We start from the raw sequence: 18,557 nt of genomic DNA, 5'->3' as shown, positions 1-18,557 counted from the left end.
TTGGAACTTATAGCAACACATCTGCCAATATGAAAAAGGATCACTATGTCCTGAAAAAGTCAAAACAAGCATTATCGTGGATCTTTTTCTTCGGGTAAAAATTTTTTTGGTGCCTAAAAATTTTTTCTGGCGCCTAGATTTTTTTGCGATTTGTCCAGCCCTGGTATAAACAACGCTAACAAAATGGATTTTTTTACTGATTTCTGGTGTACGTGCTGAAATAAATGAAATTTTTGTTGTCTATATTAAATATGGGATCTCAAAACGTCAGAAAAAAACCACGTGGTTTCCTAAACGAAAATATGTTTTTCTAATTTCCAGTAAATAAGCCGCATCAAGGAAAATAAACCAAAGAAAATAAGTTTTCGTGGAAACGCCACGGATTTTTACACGTCGTAATTTAAGCCGCACAACAATTTTCATTTAGAAATTAAGAAACGAAAAAAACACTAACATCGAAATAAAATAATGTGCTTAACTTACCATTCAAGTTTTTCTTTCAGAATTTCACATTATTATGATATTATACATTATTATTAACAACTTAATTTTTTAACTGGATTAAAACGAAACAAATGGAAAGAATTCTCATGAGAATTAATTGAAATCCCTTAAAGCAGCGGTTCTCACCCTTTTTTTGACTTGCGAAGCCCTTTTCAGTATATAATTTCTATGGCGGAGCCCTTTTTTTGTATATAATTTTTATGGCGGACCCTCTGCAGACCTCTTTTTTTATTTATCTCTATCAAATTTACTGATTTATTTTATTTTCCTTGAGTCGCCGCGGAGCCCCTGGGAAGTGCACACGGAGCACCGGTTGGGAACCGCTGCCTTAAAGTATCAGATTGTCAGGAAAGAAAATTACTTTATTGTGGCCGGGGATGGCTTAAGAATTTTGTGGCCCGGTGGGAAAACAAGTTTGCGGCCCTCCGGAATGATTTTTCCCGATCTTTGGGGGGGGGGTCTGAAATAACCTCAGCCCCCCAAGTTCCGGTGCTTATGCTAGGAACTCTACTGTGCAAAATGTGAATACTATGTCAGCAATATCTGTATCACCACCTAGGGCTCTCAGGGGGCTAGACGACGGATTATCTGCCCAAAAGTTCAACTAAGTACTCTTTCAGCTGTGGCAAGACCCCACCCGTGTAGTTTTACATGCAGTACGTCCTTAGAGTGAGACTTCAGTGCACTTTCTTGTCCAGCGCCGGAGCCTGAATTTTTTTTTGGCTGTACTTGACATCTTTACTTGTCTTTGACAATTTTTTTTTGGTTGAAATTGCCACTTCTACTTGCCCCTTTGACTTTTTTTTGGTGAAATTCGCAACTTCACTTAGCTAAAATTGTAAAAATTGCTAATTCTTACCTTTGAAGATTTTTTTCTTTTTCTGTAATCGGCAACTTTATTTGCCTTTCCCATTTTTTTGGGAGTTTAATTAGCAACTTTACCTTTGACAATTTTTTGCAATGAATGGCGATATCCTGTACGGATATCGATTTTCCTTATTTTTATGAAGGAAATGCGGTCAGCATTTATCGTGTTGTGAGCATTGATAATTTTTACCGGAACTCCTTTCGCGGACCGCATTCGGCCCGCGGCCCGGAGGTTGCGCACCCATGGTTCACATTTTACACGCACACTAACGAAGAAACTTGCATAGGAAGTGATAGCAACCAATACATTTTTATAATTACTACGAGTTTTTTGATGTTTTTTTTTGTGAAAGTATAGTTATACATATATAATATCGCGTATATATATCAAATTAATTAGATAATTCGATTTTTTTTTTGCTGTCCCCTTGAGCTTCGAATTAACCAAGTTCGAATGTATTTCAATGTACTTCTCCATTGGGTTAACAAAATAATAATAATAACAATAAAAAAAAAATGTTTTTTTTCTCTACGAAGGAAATCCGTCGCACGAAATCGAGAGAGAGAGAGAGAGCAAAAATCGCGGTCGAACCCTCGACCGGTAGCTACTGTTGATAAGGGGGGGGGGGATGGGGCAGGTGTGTGTTATCGCGATTGAAGCCGGCTACTACGTCACTTCCGCGCGTGGCCCCAAGATAACTTGTGATTGGTCGAACACGCAGGTGGGTGCTTCACAAGATCGTTTCCCATGCTTCAGGTGAAGCCGACTTGATACTACATACAAACAGAGCAACGTGAAACGTTATCGCAGCCAGGTCGGTGGTGTGGTGGTTGTTGCTGCTGCTGCTCTCTCTCTCTCTCTGGGAAAACTTTAAAATTACAACAACAAAAAAATTGGAAAACAAATTTTAAGTGTCGAAAACGCGTATGGCGAAAGTTGCTGTGGAAAAAACCCGGCAACCAGCCCCTGTGTGGACTGTTGATCCATTACTTACTTATTCGGGGACACCTAATAATAGCCAGGAATCTAATAACGGAGGAGTAAGTTTTATTTTATTTTATTTTTCCATAATATTATAATACAGAAAGAAACCTAAAATAATCTTATCACTAATTAAACTTTCAAAACTTCATAAAAATTGTGTGAAATAATCTACATATAATAATGGAAGATACGTTTTTTTAAAATGGTATTACAATTTTTAACAAAAACCCTAAAAAGTAATTTTATCCTAATTAAACTTTTCAAACTTCATAAAAATAGAAACATGAGATGTATAATTATGTATTTCATAATATCTATCTGAAATAATTTTTAAAAATATATTCACGAGGTTGGTTTGAATCCTAACGAGTGTCACAAATCAAAACTTGGGAAAAAGAATTTATATAATAAAAGTGTGAAACAAGCTCTTCTCTCTCTCTTTAAATCTAATAAATTCAATAAGAGTAGTAAGAAGAGAAGTAAGTTTTATTTAAAAAAAAGAAAACAAAAAATATTCTTACAATTAATTGAACCAAACTTAATAAAAAAATTATAATAATCATGATAAAATAATTTTGGAAAATATATTCACGAGGTAAATTTAAATCAAAAAGAGTGACTCAAATCAAAACTTTGAGGGAAAAGTTTAAAAATGGTATGAAATAATTTTTTTAGATCCAATATATAAAGGAGGAGTAAGTTTTTCAATATTTAATATAATAATAATCTTATAAGTAATTAAACTTTTCAAATTTCATAAAAATTTAACTTTATAGTATATTTTATTATATTTATCTGAAGTAATTTAAAGTATTCATGAGGTAGATTTGAATCATAGCGAGTGTCGAAAATCAAAATTTTGATGGCTTGAGGTTAATAATAGCGTGAAATAATCTAAATCTAATACGCGGGAGTAAGATTTTATTTATTTTTTCATAATATAACTATAAGGTCAGGATTACACTATAAAAGTTTGATAAAAGATCACTCACAACATTTGAAAGAAACAACCAATAAACCTATCGGTTACATTCGAGCGAAAGTAACCAACAGGCTTACTGGTTTTTTTTCTTCAAGTTTTGTAAAAGAACTTTCACAGTGACATCCCGGCCTGAAACAAAGTAAACACAAAGGAATTAAAATTTCAAATTTAGTAAAAAAACTTTACTTTTATAATATTTATCTGAAGTAATTCTGTAGAAAGTATTCATGAGGTTTGATCATTTTTGTCGCACCACGGTCATTTTCTGCACTCGAGGGCTAATTAGACCGGGACCTACAATTCATTGCCGACTCCGAACGGCACCTTTTTTATACTCACCGAGAGGTTGGTGCACTAACCCCTCGGTGTGGGACTCCCTGCGGTATCAACCTTTTTCTGTGGTCATGTCGGCGTTTCTATTATACCCCTGTGTTAGGAAAATTTCTGACAATACAAACCGGGTATCGAACTCACGACACCTCTAAACATCCTTTGGTTCTTTAGGCGAGTATCTTATCAACCTGGGTTACCGTACCCGTATTCGCAAGGTAGATTTGAATCATAACGAATGTCGCTAATCAAAATTTTTATAACGAGGTTAATAATAGCGTGAAATAATCTAAATCTAATAACACGGGAGTGAGCTTTTATTTATTTTTTCATAATATGACTATAAGGCCGAGATAATACTATAAAAGTTTGATAAAAGATCTTTTTCACAAAACTTGAAAAAAAAGAACCAATAAACCTATCGGTAACATTCGAATTACTGGAAATGACACAACAACCAGCCCCCGTGTGGCCTGTTGATCCGTTACTTACATATTCGGGGACATCTAATAATAGCCAGGATTCTGATAACAGAGGAGTTCGTTTTATTTTTTTCTAACATTATAATAAAAAAAAGAAACTAAAATAATCTTATTTAGCTAATTAAACTTTCCAAACTTCATAAAAACTGAAACATGATAATATATATTTCATGATATTTAACTGAAATAATTTTTAATAATAATATGTTTATCAGGTTTGTTTGAATCATAACGAGTGTCGCAAATCGGAAATTGATGGATATATATATATCCATTTCTTTAAAGAATTTAATAGTAGTGTGAAATAATATCTGAATCTAATAACAGAGAAGTAAGTTTTATTTTTTTATAATGTTATAATAAAAAAAGGACACCTAAAACAATCTTATAATTAATTAAGCTTTCCAAAATTCATAAAAATTGTGTGAAATAATCTAATCTAATAACGGAGCAAAAGTACATGGAGGGTTATAAATCAAAATTTTGTTGGATCGTGTTTGATAATATAGTGCGAAATTGTGAAATAATTTTTAAATTTGATAACGGGAAAGTGTGTGTAAGTTTTATTTTTTTAAATGATATTATAACCCTTTCGAGCTCGATCGATCGTGAGGGTGAAATACAAATATTCATGTTTTTAAAAATTTCTCGGTCTTAAAGGGATAATAAAGATAAATCTAAAATAGTCTTGTAAAAATAAAATCAAATTTTCCGAACTTCATAAAAAATGAACTATAATAATGTATTTTGTAATCATCTGAAATAATTTTTAATAAATATTCACGAGGTAGATATGAATCATAACAAGTGTCGCAAATCAAAACTTTAATAATAATGTGAAGTAATCTAAATCTAATAAGTGAGAAGTTTTATTTTTTTAATATTTATAATAAAAAAAAATTTTAAATAATCTCACAATTAATTAAGCTATCCAAACTTCATAAAAGTAGTGTAGAATAATATAAATTTTATAACAGAAGAGTTAATTTATATATATTTTTATATTTAATAAGAAAAACCTAAAATAATCTTATAACTAATTAAACTTTCCAAACATTATAAAAATTTTATTACAACATATTTTAAAAAATTTATGTGAAATAAATTTTTTTTAAATAATTCACGAGGTGGATTTGAATCATAGCGAGTGTCGTAAATCAAAACTTTCTTGGATTTGGATTGATTTTAATAATAGTGAGAAATAATCTAAATCTAAAAATCAAAACTTTGATTGAATTTTATAATAGTGGGAAATTGATATATAATAAACAGATATTTTGTAATGTTGTGAAATAATTTTTTTAAATCCAATAGCGGTGTGGAGTAAGTTATTTTTATATTTAATATAATAATAATAAAATGAGTCCTAAAATGATCTTATGACTAATTAAATTTTTCAAATTTCATAAAAATTTAACTTATATAATATATTTTATAATATTTATCTGAAGTAATTTAAAGTATTCATGAGGTAGATTTGAATCATAAGGAGTGTCGCAAATCAAAATTTTGATTTTTCGAGGTTAATAATAGCGTGAAATATATAATCTAAATCTAATAACACAGGAGTAAGTTTTTATTTATTTTTTCATAATATGACTATAAGGTTGGGATTACACTATGAAAGTTTGATAAAAGATCTCTTCAAAAAATTTGAAAGAAACAACCAATAAGCCTACCGGTTACATTCGAGCAAGTATAATCTATAGGTTTATTGTTTGTGCGAATGTAACCAACAGGCTTATAGGTTGTTTTTTTTTTCAAGTTTTGTAAAAGAACTTTCATAGAACTTTTATGGTGCAATCCCGGCCTGAAACAAAGAAACTCAAAATAATTTTGAAATTAAATGAAGTATAAACTTTACATACTTTATTATATTCATACTTCTTTTTGTATTCATACTTTATTAACTTTATAAAGTATGAATTATCATAATATATTTTATATTTATATGAAATATTTTTTTTAAAAATATTCACATATATTTTTTAAAATATTCACGGGGTTTGAATCATGATGAATGTCACAAAACAAAACTTTTATGGATATTGAGTTTTACAGCTTAACTGAGATTACACTACAAAAATTTCATAAAAGTTCATTTATAAAACTTGAAAAATACAACCAATAAGGTTAGCATTTGCTCGAATGTATCGAATAGGCTTATTGGTTGCTTTTCCCAGGACATGACGATCAAATAAAAAACTATAGTTTTTAATTTTAATAACTATATAACCTCTCGCAATATGGATGACGTATCTGAGGTCTACATGTTATTTTGATACTTTTTCTGATTAGAAGTATGCCTTTAGGATTAACGGTTCACGATTAATTTGCGGCCAAGGGACTTGAGTGTTCACACCTTGTATATTATATTCACTTATGAAAACGTGAACGTGATGTTACCCAAAGTTCATAAGTAATATATATTTCATAAGTAATATATATTTCATAAGTAATATTTATTTCATATGTAACAATATAGAGTAACATTTTCTTCAGTAGAAATTTATGTGTGCTAATCCGACTACATTTATTTTATTTACGGTTACTTGAAATATCACCTATCACTCTGATTCACTTATATAGAATGACGTTAATGAGATCACTCTTCCTTTCGTGAGTATGGTTCATTTTGATGTTCTCTATCACCCTTCAGAGTTTTTACATTGAAATTTGAATCGCACTGTTAAAATATCATGTACTCGAAGATCTCTTGGTCGCTGCTTGGTTTACGCTCGGACAATAAACAATAAATTTTATGCGCCTCATATATAATTTTCTAGAACGAAAAAGTATATACATCTACAGTTCAAAGGCGAAGTTAAAATTACTTGTTGAATAATAAATGAAAAAAAAAAAAGACTCATATTTTAGATTCCTTATATTTATGTTTTATATATCAAGTTATATATATATATTCCACTGAATCAGTTGTGAAAGACAACACAATGGTGGAAAAAAGAATTGTCTATTGTTTGTATTGTCCTAATACATACAAAAAAAATATAAAGAAAAAAATCTTCTATGTCAGTTCCGGATTTTTATATGCTCATTTTCTTGGTCTTGGGTAATGGTAAAAACTTCTGATATGACGCACAAAAAACAAATTTTATTTATTTATTTATACAATATTGATCGGCCGAAATCTGTATAAGAGTATTTGGGGTTCTGTATTGATACAAATATTGTTATTAACAAAGCGACGATTTCATGAACGAAAATTTATTTTTTTTACTGTATATAATGGAGGGGGGAGGGCTTCAACATTTATCGAGAGACGCGAGCACTGTTCATACCCAGCATTAAAAAAAGATCACCTATATTTCAACTCTGACATGTGCATCAACTTATACCAGCAAAATGTTAGTTATTGAATTTAACCAGAATGGAAAGTCGCGAGTACGAAATAAGGCACAAACATCGAGTATTTTTCGTTTATTCATTTAACCCTCTATGGTTCACCCCATATAAACGTATTGAATTTTTTTTAATATAAAAATAGTAAATTAATGCTGTTAGCGTATTTTTAATTGTAATAATCAATAATGATGTAATAATAATGTCAACACAGCAATATAATTAGAGTGGAATTTTTAATTAGCTAAAATAGTTAATTCAGGATAGAAAAATACAATTTGCCTTGATTTTAATGTTATCTATCTACAGATAAATTCTTGTTTAGCAAAGTTGAATAGTTTTTACCTTGAATTTTATTTCGGATCTCCTCAGTTTGGTTTGATTTTATGTATCTTTGAACATGTGAATTTAAGCAGCTCTCAAAAAATGACACCGACAAGAAATCCGCTCTTTCTAGACAAAAAAGTACTGTATTGTACTTATATAGCTGTGTTTTGTACTGAAATGATACTAAAAGATGTACTCTCTAAAATACCAAAAAAAGTGAGGAACGAAATTTTTATAATGGGTTTTTGTTCATGTAGTTGCCACGTATACTCAAATAAATACGGGACCATAGAGGGTTAAGCATTAAGGTGCTCTCAAGATATTAGTTCTCTTCGTACTCAATATGATACATCAGGGCCGGTCCTAGAAATTTTGCTGCCTGAGGCGAATAACATTTTGCCGCCCTTTGGACATGACTATCCGATAATAGTTTTCTTTATTCACATCTATTACCCTAATGCAGTGGTTCCCAAAGTAAAGAGCCAAGACCCTGGGGGGAGGGACGCATGACACTAGAGCAGTGGTTCTCAAACTTTTGCCACCAGTGGCTCCCAGAGTAGTCTAAAAAAGAGAACCACTCTTCAAAGCACTAAATAGGCAATCATAAAAAGAGACAGGGATAATAGATAACCCACGCATTTTAGATGTTCTTCGTCAGAGACAAACTTGCCCATAGGCGGAGGTAGACGTGGAAGTCGGGAGGAGGGGGAACGATGATGATAATGTCAATTCATACATACATTAGATCAATCGACTCCACCTTTGACGCTGGGGGGGGGGGGCAATGTTCCCCGATGCCTCCCATATCTCCGCCCATGAACTTGCCACTAATATAGTGTCAACGTTTCTGGCGATATTTTGTCTGTCAAATCACAATAGTCGGGTCAAAACTCAAAACAAGCTACATATAATATTTTTGAATTATCGTGAATACCACTGCAGAAAACTGGCATAAAGCTAATGACGATTCCGATAACAGACTGAAGGAGAACAGATACAGGTATACAGCAGTTGCTCTCAAACTTCCCTCAACCGCGGCTTCCTTGCCTAGTCAACGTTCATTTATGGCTCCCCAGAGCAGCCTAATAAGGAACCACTTCTAAACAACAAACAGACACATATGAATATTGCAAGCTCACCGCGATGCCTCTGTCAAAGGTTGGCGACGCCCCTAGGAGCCTGATGCGCACTTTGAGAACCACTGGTATACAAAAAACGAGAAGACAGAACATTCCTGAGCCAAAACCGCACTACGCTATAGATAGGCATTTATCTTTAATATGGTGTTGGCCGAAAGGGGCGTTCGTTGGAAGAAGGAAGGAATCCAAACTTGCTGAAGGATTCGGCCAAAAGGAAAGTCAAAGGAAAAATGTTGGTAAAGAGTGAAAAGATCTTTTACAAAAAAGAGAAAGGACCTAATTTTTCAGAAAAAGCTTCTGTAAGGATCTGGATCTGAAAAACTCCTCCAGACCAACCGGGACCCCACTATCTGCTCTAGCTGGTGTTGGCTCTGTCCCCCTAGGGGATATAAGCTGATTCGTCTCAGGAGACGTGGACGACGGTGGGAAAACCCAACGAACCTGAAGAACTAGGTGCACCCACATTCCCATCATATATGTGGTTTCAAACCTTCCCGAAGGATGGATGTAACTAGTAAAGATATATTCCGGCATTATCCTGCCTATCTGTAAAGACCAGAGACCGGCGGCACTATTTGGAAGTGCAAGAAAGAAAGTGTATTGAGTTGAATTGAGCATTGAATAGCATTTCAACAGTATTGTATTTACTTACGCTTATTTACCCAACCAAATTTTCTCCTCAAAATGATTTCGATGTATAAAAACCTGCGAGAGACACTGAAAACACCGTCATAACAAACTGTCATAAAAAAAATGCCGCCCCAGTAAACATGACTCCTCAGGCAGCTGTCTCGTTGCCTCATGCCTGGCGCCGGCCCTGTGATGCACAATCACTAATTATAACATAAATTAACCATGATATCACCTCAGTGACCCTTGGAATGAGACAAAAGTGTCAAAAAATATGTTCAATGATGTTAATGGTTGTTTTGCATACTTTTCGATTTTATCACGCATACTTCTTTCATCTTAAGGGGTCTGCTACCTTTTAAAATGGTAAAAAACTTATGTAGAAACTATTATTAAAATTACTATTTATCCATTAATTTATTTCAAATTTTTACCACATACATTTGATTATGTACATACATTGTATAAGTATATAATTTTACATATCTCCAAAACTTAATTTTATTTCAAATTTTTAAAAAATGCATTAAAAACAGCTTGCGCGCATGATAAAATTGCATGAAATCAATATAATTGAATAAAAAATGATTCAAAATAAAGAAAACTATTCAGTGTTCATGAAACGATGCAAAAGATTGGGATTTTATCGAATCAATCTTACTAAAAATTAAATTTAACCCAAATGGACCTTAAAATGTTTTCGTCGTTTTATGAACTGAATAGTTTCCTTTATTTTGAATCAATTTTTATTCCGTTTCATTGATGGCATGTTATTTTATCATGAGTGCAAGCTGTTTTTAATACGGTTTTTTTTTAAATTTGTAAAAAATCAAGTATTAGAGATATGTAAAATTTTGTTCTGGTATAGGATAGCATACGCAATCCGATATACATGGTAAAAATTTGAAATAAATAATATTTTTAATAATATTTCTGCATAAGGAAGTTTTTTTACCATGTTAAAAGGTGGGAGACCTTTTTTAAGTAGCTGTGCTTTTCTTATTTAGTAATTTATACCCAAAATATCAAAATTTCCCTCTAGAAAAATGCCTATGGGTAGTTGAGCATAAGTCAGCCATGCAATCATCTTGATATTGAACAAGTAGTATTCGTAATAATTTATCACAAACAGGAAAATGTCATTCAATAATATAATTTCACGTTTGATCTGAAGCAAATGTTTTATAAGTATTAATATTCTTGAGGTGCATTTGAATCTTCTCACGGATGCAAAACTCTCGGGTTTTTTTTTTTTCCAACTCCTTTGTTGAGGCCTCTTCTTTGTAAGAAGATCGGATTGTAGGAAACAAAGAGTGTTAATGTTTAGTCGAGCGTGTGTTTTAAGCGACAGCTGGTTCGACCTTGTTCCTTGTCAACGAAGTAGCTCAAACCTACCACAGACACAGCAATGGGATCCCATGTGTTGTTCCCCGTGTAATGACTCAACATCCGATTCGAGTCGGAAAGTCAAAACTGCCAGTGAGTGTTATGTTGCTGGCTGGCGGGTCTCTATGGAAACTCAACATCAGGAACGCACTCGGGAAAAGAAACTCGGGGGTAATTGACACTTTGAGGAATATATATATATATATATATATATATATCGGGAAGCTTACATTGAAACCATTCACCACACCTTTGTTTAGATGTAGCAATTACGGGAAGGATTATTTTTTTATGTATCTTCCACTTGATTTTCGAAATTTTCTTTGTATTAAGTCGTCTCGAAAGTTCTGAGGGTTTTTCGTCGACACGTTTCAGCTGATGATGACTTTCTTTCCATGTTAAAGGGTGTCACGATTCTTGAAGTCGAATTTTCAAAAATGCCTTCAAAAAATATTTCATTCAATTGCAAATAAAATACAAAAATTCCGTGTCAATCGGTTAATTTGTTCTTTCATAGGAAAAGAAAGAAATAATGTGTGAATGATAGTGTAAACGTATACAAGAAAAAACACTTTGAACGCGGTTTTCTCAGATTGTACTTTTTTGAACTCATCCATACGATTAAAAAAAACTACTGGCCCAAAAATTCTGAAATTTTACAGAAATGTTTATTCAACATGTGTAAGTAAAATGGACCTCGGATTTAGCAATTCACTAATGGGAAGTATTTTCAAAAAAATGTTGAATTTAGATTTTATAAATTCATATATTTTTTCAAACTTCAAAAATTCATAAAATCTTAAGGAATAGACAGATATCTAAGTTCGAGACCCATTCACTAGCACATGCAGAATAAATATTTCAGTGAAATTTCAGAATTTTTGGTGCAGTAGTTTTTTTTTAATCTTACGGATGAACTCTTGAAATCCGCAATCTAAGAAAACCACGTTCACACAAAGTGTTTTTTCTTGTATACGTTCACACTATAATTCATTACTTGTTTCTTTCATTTTGAAAAAACAAATTAACCGATTGACACGAAATTTTTAGTATTTTATTTGCAATTGAATGAAATATTTTTTGAAGTAATTTTTGAAAATTTGACTTGAAGAGGGTCGTGACACCCCTTAAAGTAAAAAATTTGCAGCAGCAAAAGGGAAGTTCAAACTCTACTCACTATGAATTTTATCCTGATCTGTGTATTTTTTGAATATGTACTGGGTGATCAGTATGAATGATCAAAAGTTGAATTTCAGCCACCTGATGTTATTATTATCACTTTTATAATGAAATAAATGTTTCTGAAAAAGAAAAGAAGGAAAAAAAGATTTCATTAATTTTGTTTTCGTCCTTTCACCTCGGCCTTCCTACAGAGCGGACAGAAATATTTCCCCTAATTTTTTTGGTCACAAAAAGTTTTCTTTTTCGCTCTTTCACAATGGATTTGGCGACCATGGAGAGCGGCGCCCTGTGCGGCCGCATGGGCCCATGAGCCGCTTCTGGTTCGATGGTATCGCGAAGTTTTAAATCTGCAAATTTCAATGTTTAGAAGAAGTAGCCGAGAAGATCATTATTTTTTAATAAAAGTAATGTGTTTCTCAAACTTGTATAAATATTTATGAAGGCTATGGATATGATGATTTATGCGAACAACACTTTGATGATTTTACGAAGTTTTAAATCCGGTAATTTCAGTCTAAAACCCATCCTGGAGCCATACGGACCCTTTGCAGTCCTGGGATAATCCAAGGGAATCGCGGATGAAAATCAGATGAAACGGGAGCCATGACAAGATGTAAAGGGGCCACAGAGAGCTGTGAATAAATAAAACTTTCAAGTGAAATATGGTGGGAAAAAATGTGACTGCTTTCACAATCCAGCGGAGCTGCCCATAGAGCCAGACATATCTTAACCTACGGGCCAATGTGAACATGGCCCCACATGATGAGGTCTGGTAAAATGATTTTGAGGTCTTGTTATGATTTTTGTATGCAAATATGTAAATATATAGACTGTTACCTTCAATTAGGTACGGGCCTCAGAGCATCACTTTACCTGTGATCCCATGATGATGAGACGGTCATGCGTAAAACCCCCAAGACAAGGAAGCCCACCGAACTCTAGCCCAGGGCAGGCGCGGATCCAGGGTGATGTGTCGGGAGAGTCGATGATGGTTAGTTGGATCGTCTCGTATTTTACAGACCTTTTTTCCCCATGTAATTCGGCTCTCGGGAGAGATGATCACCCATCTTCTAGATTCGTGCCCGGGTCCAGGGTTCCTGAGATCGATCTTATTTATAAAATTTTTGTTCAATTCAATAAGTAGAAAAGGTCTTACTGTTGGATGATTGTAGAGGCCCTGGATAAGACGGGGGGGGGGGGGCACGAGAAGAAAATATGGTCCAAAGAGGGCCACGGGGTAGAAAATGGTGAGAAACACTGGTCTAGAACATGAGGGTTCTAAGTTGATGACGTGTTGCAGCAGATGATAATAGGTGCAACTCGAAGAAACCCTAAAAATGAACCCTCGAAATAAAACAGCGACTCTAAACATTCCTAAAAGTATAAAATTTCATGAACATTTAGTGGAACAATTCAGAGTAGAACTATATTGGATCAATATGCAGTGCATGGCATGTACATGAAACTCACCGAAAAGAACATTTTCTTTTTGAGTCCCCCAAAACAAATTCCATGATGTTAATATCACATTCCTCATCAAAACATTGCACTATCTTAACTTTTTAACGGCCAATGTTCCCAATTGGGAACATCGGTTTTATTAATCAGAAAAAAATATTTTTTTGTTCATGAAAGCACTTTTTCCTCAAGGTGTGGATTCCAAACCTAATTTACAAAACAAAAATTTCAATCATTTTAACGCATTAGGCTATCACAATTTAAATTTTTTAAATCACGTATTTTTGAGGAAAAATACAGTAAAATTTAATTTTTTTGTTTTTAATTTTAATGTTGTTCCTATGGGCATGGGCAATCCAAAAACATACAGAGAAATTTTTTCATGAATTTTTGGATTGATATGTCTAAACCGAAGAATCAGAAAAGGAAATAAAAGGAAAAATTATAAAAATCAATCTCAATTGTAAAAGGTTCATTTCATTTGCTCAGGATAAAATTATTCAACTTCTTGCCTCCAAACCAGCTAAATTCCAGGAGGACGGGATTCTGTAAATACTTGGAGTTGGAAGAAAAAAATAACGTATAATTCAAGCAATATAAGTAGAGAAACTGAAAGTTTTTCATTGTCTAAAAAACAAGGAAAAGTACTCAGAACTTTTGGGAAGACGCGATATACCGGTGTCCTGTAAGTCTTAATTCAGCCTTTTCTCATCAACCGTTCGTCGTAGAAGCATGTGGTTCTAATTTAAAAAAATTCTCCAAATGTGTTTCAAAAATCACTACCAGTTTCTAGAGTGGAAATAGAATGTCATAAAATAAGAAAATCTAAATTTTATACTGCCCCCCCCCCGTCCCCTATAACTTCCAATCAAACAGTAAGTGCCTTGTTTCTGACGTCTCATTTGAGGAAACAAAAAAAAATCCCACGTTCGAAGCCGAGGTATTGGATTTCAAAAACGGGAAAAGTTAGGAAAGAACAGCATAAATGAGGGAAAGCAGCGTTGTCCGTTAGTTTATGCTGTTTTTCCCCGATTTTTGAATTTGAATATCTCAGTAAATATAAAAATATAAATATATAATCACTTAGAAGCATGGAATTTTTTTTCTGTTTGTCTGAGGAAAGACAGCACAACTACTTTCTTATTAGAAGTTTGACGACAGGGGACCGTATAAAAATTTAGATTTTTCATTTTATTTTATGACATACTGTATTTTCACTCTTGAAACTGGTACAGATTGATTTTTGAACACATTTTAAGCATTTTTTTTTAAGTTAGAATCATACCACTACGACGAACGGCTGATGAGATTGAGGCAGAATTAGGACTTACAGGACACCCTGTACACGTAATACGATTCCATTCAAAGACAATCCGAATAGTTCGCTTTTTGGATGATGCAATGCAATTTGACTGGTTTTCATTTTATATTTATTCACTGGTTTTTTTTTCCAATTTTATCGCCATCATCCGGAATTCTGTAGCAACTGAGGTTTCTAGCCTAGCAACACGGAAGGAGGAAGAATGTAATTCAAATAATAATAATAATAATAAAAAGGAATGATTTATTTTCGATGCAGGTGAACAAATGTCCGGAAGTGTTTGCCCGTAAAACACGCATCGTGATGTCGATTGTCGATGTTTTATTATTTTTTGAATTACGATTTTATCAGTCGACAAATGCCAAATAGTCTTCTGATAAAATACATATTTTTTGATTAAACTCATTTATATATATATATACAGTCGAATCCCGTTATAACGAACTCCAATAGACCGGAGAAATCACTTCGTTATAACGGAATTTCGTTATAAAGAAATTTTTGGTTGTTTGCATGGTTCCTATGTATACTTATTTGAGGTATTAGAAAAGTGTTCGTTAAAACGGGATTCAACTGTATATACAGGGTGGGCAAAAAGTCTGTAGAAACTTTAAAAATTGATAGAAACCGGAAAAATAACCGAATACCCCCCCACAGAAATATACACTTATTTCGCCTAATAATAACACTTTCAAAGGGGCTCCCAAGTAAAAGTCTGCCCCGGGACCCCGAGAAGGCACGCTACTGCCCTGTGTCCCGCGGAACATTTCCAAATCACCTAAAGGACTCTCAGCACATTCACAGCTCACTTGAGTAACCCACGGCATAGTTCCAGATCACTTAAGGGGCCCGTGGCATGTTAGCAGATGATTTGAATGACCCCCGGCACAGTCCCAGATCATTTAGGTTGCCCGCAGCACATTTACAGGTGATTTAAGTGACCCGCGGTACAGTTTCACATCACCTAAGTGGCTCTCAGCACCTTCCAAGATTGCTTAAGCCACCTGCGGTACGGTTCCAGATCACTCAAGTGGTTCGCGGCACGTTTGCAAATCACCCAAACGATTCGCAGCCCGCTTACAGATCACTTAAGTGGCTTGCGAGACGTTTGCAAACCAATTAAGTGCCCTCCCCCCTCTTCTAAAGTTTGAGCACCCTCGATTTAAATGGACTTTTTCCATTAACTTCCGTTAATCCGGCACACTTTGGTCTGATATGTGCCGGATTAGCGAGAGTCTACACGCACACTGTATATAAGCAAAATTATATATATATTTTTTCAAGAGTAATATTAATTTTCCTATTGAATCATACAACTACTGGCCATTCAAAATGCAACACCTTGAACACGTTGCGCTGTATATTTGAATTTTTTGCTAGAGGAAGTAAACATGTACACCAGTATATGAGAAAATGATCATAAAAATCAAAAAGAAATGTGCTTTATTTCATGTTTTACAGAAGGTTCATTCCATGAAAAATCGACCAAAATCAGTTGCATGGCCAACTCGGATTTTCTTCAAATTCCGTACACCTACAGGTGTTGTCAAGGTATGAAAGCACCTGAAGTTTCATCGACCTGCTTTGCATATTTGTGGTGCTACGTGAATTTAAATTTAGTGACAGATTGAAAGTCAATTGAAATCAATGGTTTCGTTTCTGTCACAAAATTCAAAAATTCAAGTAGCTTCACAAATACGCAAAGCAGGTCGTTGAAACTTCAAGTGTTTTCATACCTCGACAACATCTGTAGGTGTACGGAATTTGAAGAAAATCCGAGTTGGTCATGCAACTGACTTTCAATGTTTTTGTACGATTTTTCATGGAATGAGCCCACTGTAGAACATGAAATAAAACCCATTTCTCTCTCTCTCCTTTTGATTTTGTGATAATTTTCTCTCATCTACATGTTTACTTTCTCTGGTAAACAAAATTCCAAACATATATAGCGCAACGTGTTCAAGGTGTTGCATTTTGGATGGCCAGCAGTGTATTATTACATTAAATGCTTATTACATTATTTTTTTCCAGGTAGACAATGCAGGTTTTTATGATAGTGAATCGGGATTATGTATGAAAATACCTACTGTTCGTGTCGTAGAAGCATATCCAAAAAAACCTGGAACTTGGTCTGATAATGGCACAAACATGTCTTATAGTAAACGGCAATGTAATACAAGGTTATTGTTGCTGTTGCTTTCCGCAATTGTGTTATTTCTGCTGGTCGCAACGATAGCTACGGTCGCATATCTCACAGGTAATTTTTTTTCAAGTCTTGACGGTAATTTCATGGTTCTGAGAGATAATTAGGCCGAAGAGATTTGTAGTGTTTTGTAATTATTCCAAACAAATTGAAATCGCAGCCGTGAGCCATGATTTAAACGGGGAGCATGAATCTTATTGTTGTTTTCTACTCTTTTAATTTATTATACAAGGGACCGCAAAGGCACCTTAGAGGTGTGCAACAGGTGCAGCCGCACGGCACTCCAGGCTTTGAGGGTCCCCGCACTCGTAGAATAGAAATTAATTTCTATATATACATATTTTTACAAAAATAAAACAAGACGGCTCCCTTTCAATGACGGCCATGGTGACACAGTGAGACCTCTAAATAAACGTAAACCCATGGATCTAAAAATTGTCTGTAAAGTGGAGTGTCAACTAAAAGGTTATGAACGTTGTACGTTAAAGCCTTATTTCACGGGCTCGGAATGTGTATGTCCGTTAACCAAAAGAAAGTTAACCAAAGGCAATTCGTTGAAAGTGTTTAGATCTGTGGTTATCCTCTTCATTCCAGAGGTACACATACGTGTACCTTCATTTTTAATGGTTTTTAAATGGTTTTAATGATTCTTTTTTTCAAGTTAAGTATGCGTAAGGGTACCCAACGCAAATGGTAATAGTAAAGATATTGACCCAAATCAATTAATTGATTAATTAATTAATTACAAAATTTTTTTTTTCTTTTTAAAGGGTATTTTGACATATAATAAACACAAATCAATCGAAAAAAAATTTAATGGTTAGTTTTGTCTCAGGTTTGAAGAGGTTAAGCTTTATGTGGGAAATTTTTATTTTTGAATTAATTCTGGGGCACTCAGACCCACGCTAAAAATACTTTGATGTCCTCTCAGCACCCTTGTTTCCAACGCCACCGCCGTTTACGGGAGGTGTTTGTTAGCTATAGCCACCAGATCCTGGATCCAGGTTCCCTAGGCTAAGATCTTTGCCAGGCCTGAGGCAAGGATTTTTCATAGGTCCCTCCAGTAGTAAATTAAGTAAATTTATTGTGTAAAAGACAAAATAAATAAGATAATTCATTCCATGCCCCAGGACTGGAGTCCTGTCAGCAATCTTTGTAGCAGGGTCATACCACTATCTGGGAATGTATGTCCCTGGGAATTCCACTGTTTAAGAAATTCGAGAAAAATATTCGCATAGTGATGGAGGCCCTGCGATTATTATCGCATTGGGCCTCGCTTCTGGTAAGGGCGATCCTAGGGGACCGTTAAAAATTCTCAACTAACGACCCGTCAAAGAGTCCGGTCTATTGAGCTAGGTCGTGGTATTATAACCACTCGACTCTTTCATGTAGACTATTCTC

General features: G+C 34.1%; 1 protein-coding gene across 1 annotated transcript in view; it reads left to right on the top strand.

The window, feature by feature from the left end:
• The first annotated feature begins 2,141 nt into the window (after positions 1-2,141).
• The window catches only part of LOC149065678 (uncharacterized), a 33,444-nt gene continuing 17,028 nt past the window's right edge, over positions 2,142-18,557 (top strand). The window contains exons 1-2 of the mRNA XM_089253774.1: positions 2,142-2,412; positions 16,985-17,210. Of these exons, the coding sequence (XP_089109900.1) occupies positions 2,299-2,412; positions 16,985-17,210 (340 nt within the window). The 5' untranslated portion in view covers positions 2,142-2,298. The remainder of the gene's footprint in view (positions 2,413-16,984; positions 17,211-18,557) is intronic.

This window comes from Pholcus phalangioides, unplaced genomic scaffold (genome assembly GCF_987345545.1).
Source record: "Pholcus phalangioides strain wild (caught in Gottingen) unplaced genomic scaffold, Ppha-v1.0 ptg000039l_1, whole genome shotgun sequence".
NCBI lineage: Eukaryota > Metazoa > Arthropoda > Arachnida > Araneae > Pholcidae > Pholcus > Pholcus phalangioides.
This window is presented reverse-complemented; position numbering and strand designations above follow the sequence as displayed.